Source organism: Eschrichtius robustus, chromosome 18 (genome assembly GCF_028021215.1).
Source record: "Eschrichtius robustus isolate mEscRob2 chromosome 18, mEscRob2.pri, whole genome shotgun sequence".
NCBI lineage: Eukaryota > Metazoa > Chordata > Mammalia > Artiodactyla > Eschrichtiidae > Eschrichtius > Eschrichtius robustus.
The window spans coordinates 50135471-50138746 of NC_090841.1; the positions used below are offsets into that span (position 1 = coordinate 50135471).

At 40.3% G+C, this 3276-nt stretch overlaps 1 protein-coding gene across 1 annotated transcript; it reads left to right on the top strand.

Moving 5' to 3' along the window:
• The first annotated feature begins 297 nt into the window (after nt 1-297).
• LOC137752224 (small ribosomal subunit protein uS14-like) lies at nt 298-468 on the top strand. The gene is given in 1 exon segment (XM_068526985.1): nt 298-468. A coding segment is annotated over 1 exon segment (171 nt).
• The last annotated feature ends 2808 nt before the right edge of the window (nt 469-3276 follow it).

Below are 3276 nucleotides of genomic sequence, written 5' to 3' on the forward strand. Positions count from 1 at the left end.
AAAGGAAATCTTTACGAACCAAGACAATCTAAAGAAAGTGTCCATCTCAGTGGTGACCCTAATCACCTTTATAAGGCCAAGTTTGCTTTAGAGCTCTATGCCCAGGTGGGAATAAAGAGAAGTGATATCTAAATGTAGCTCTCTTACTTATACTGTCTAGACAGTGAGTGTGAATAAATTAATGTATCTAAGCCCGTTTTCCCATTTATATATTATATCATATCATATTATAGCTCATTAGAAAATATATGCACGCATATTTAAAGTTCTTTGCTTCACTGCACCTCTGGAAGTGACATGGGTCACCTGCAGCTCTCCTGGAGCCGGTCACAAATATATGGCCAGGGGACTCCCTCTTGCAGCATCTACTCAAACCAGCATGATCTGATCTGGAAATATGTCCTCAATATGTGCCCTTAGTGTTTCTGTAAGTAAGACAAGGATAGAGGCTTCATCAAGTTGGACTAAGTAATCTTCCTCAAAGGAATCATCCAGGACATCTACCCAACAACAGAAACAATGCTAGCTCTTTGTACATTAAAAAAACCCAAACCCAAACCTCCAAAACCCTTCAATTATGAGTATTTTAATGCAAATGGAATATTTAATTAGCTATAGAAATCTCCTTTTTAAAATTTAATATTATCTTCTCCATGGATTCATCTTTAAAATGTGTGGCTTATTTTCCCTCAGTTATATAAAAGTAGTTATGCTAAAAAAATAAAGATCAAATCCCTTTTGTTCCTCATATGGGATGTTATGTAAATTCAATGTATTACCATCCATCAAAGACCTAGGGCCTACCAACTGGCTAATGTCAACCAAAGATCATCAAATTGCTAGATTATTCTTATTCTTCTGCCTTATACTTACTGGCCTTTCAATTATTTTCAATAAAAATTATATTATTCTGACCGTAAAATTAATGCATACTCCTTGCAGAAAAAGTTCAAAGAGAATAAAGAAGAAAAACGTAAGCCTGGTACTAACCAGTAGCCAACGTTAACAAAGACTTCAACTGATTTTTCAAGCTGCAAAATTCTATTTGCAAGTTGTAAGATGATAGATTGTTTTTTGACTTTTATTTATCCTAAGGCTTATGGACTTTTAACCTTACCTTTGAATATTAATTGTTTCTAATGAGAATATAAAACATTTACAAAATAAACCATTTAGTTGTAAGAGTTAATTTACTTTCAACCTGTGATCCCAATGAATACTGATAGACTTTAGCCATGACACCTATTACGTATAATAAATGTAAATATAAGCTATGATAAAATGTCTCAGAAGTTACAAAACTGAGAAATAACTTACATTCGACAATGTTTTCCTTCACTGTAATTTTACCTACAATTCAATATATTGTTTACCTTCTAACTTTTGTCCCTTTTGGTGTTTTCCAAACACTTATTGTTAATTTAGAATTTTAGCCTCACTCCCTCACTTTACAGAGGAGGAAATTAAGACTTAGAGAAGTTTAGGAACATATAAAGGGCTAGCAGGACAGTAAGAAAAACAGAACCCAATTCTATTCACTCCTGGTTTACTGCATCACAGCCTTTTGGCCATATCATGCAGAGGAAAATGAAATGCATTTTAATTCACTTGAAACTGAATTTGTTTAATGCTTTTTTCCCCCAGCAGATCTGCAAGGAAGCTTCCTAATTATATTTTGTGCAGGCTAAAACTCAAATAAGTTTGCATTCCAAAAGTACACATGAATTAGGTGAATGGACGTGAAGGGAGATAAAGATAGAGAGGATTCTTGTCTGGAAGCCTGCAGATATTTTGGGGAAAGGCCTAGAAACAAGATTAAAGATTCACCATGGGTAATCCATATATATCTCAGACATTTTTGCCTGGCTTTTGTTAATACTTCCTACCTTCACCGTATGCCCTTGCTCCCTTCCTTACACCCTTTCTCTCAGACTATGGATGATAGTCCGTGTCTGCAACAGGATGGCCATGCAGATGGTTAATAATTTATATTGGTTGATTTATAGCTTCTTTCCTGAGCCCCCAGGTGCCACTCCCTCGTACCTACCCCCTCTACAGTACTGCTCCACGATCCAGCAACTAAAGGGTTAATGCCTCATGGAAGGGGAGCTTCAGTGTTTGCATCTATTTTAATTGTCTGATGCCATATCACATCGCTGTTAGATTTTTTTTTTAATTAATTAATTAATTAATTAATTAATTTTTTTTGGCTGTGTTGGGTCTTCGTTTCTGTGCGAGGGCTTTCTCTAGTTGCGGCAAGCGGGGACCACTCTTCATCGCGGTGCGCGGGCCTCTCACCATCGCGGCCTCTCTTGTTGCGGAGCACAGGCTCCAGACGCGCAGGCTCAGTAGCTGTGGTGCACGGGCCCAGTTGCTCCACGGCATGTGGGATCTTCCCAGACCAGGGCTCGAAGCCGTGTCCCCTGCACTGGCAGGCAGATTCTCAACCACTGCGCCACCAGGGAAGCCCCTAGATATTTTTAATATCACCCTCTAGACACCAATATCTGTTTGTCTTCAATAACTTCATAAGAACTTCTGGGGGAAAAGAAAAATGGATGGAAGGGAAGATCAGAAAGGAAAGAGGAAGGATGGAGAGGTGGAATGGAGTCTGACAGGTAGAGAGAGAGGTAAGACAGAAGTTAATGATATTTTTCTAAGGGACTTTGTGTGCTTGTGGGCAAAAGCAGGGCTGCTTCAGGGTCTGGTTACAGAAAATGGCACAAAGTTGGGGATGAGGGCCTTCTCCCAGTCCACTCATAGAACCCTTGACCACTTGTGCCACTGGTGGATTAGGAGTTAAGGGAATTATTCTTCGCACTTCACCATGATTCTTCTACCATGTGTAAATACCTATTTTGGAAGGGGGTCCCTGCCTATCAAAGAGGACAGTGCTAACTTTGCCCTTCCTAAATTAGGTGAGAGAGCAGGGGAGCATCTTTTGTCACAGCTCTGTATCAGGTATCTGGGGCAGATGCACGTTCTTCAGGAACACAGCTGCACTTGTAAACTGTCCGCTCAAGCTGCACCAAAGTTCCCCTGCCCCTCTGGACTCTAAGTGACACTGCCTCACGCTCAACCACTGAATACTCTGCCAAGCTGACGGGCCCACTAATGAATATCCTGAAGACTGGTGGTGATAACACTACCCCAGGCAAAGTCAGTGTATTTGAGAAGTAGAAGTCCTGCCCCAAACCCAAACTGCACACACCCGCACTCCGGCCACACGTCCCAACCCATGTTTACCCATTCATAGTCATGCAACTAATGTTGCAG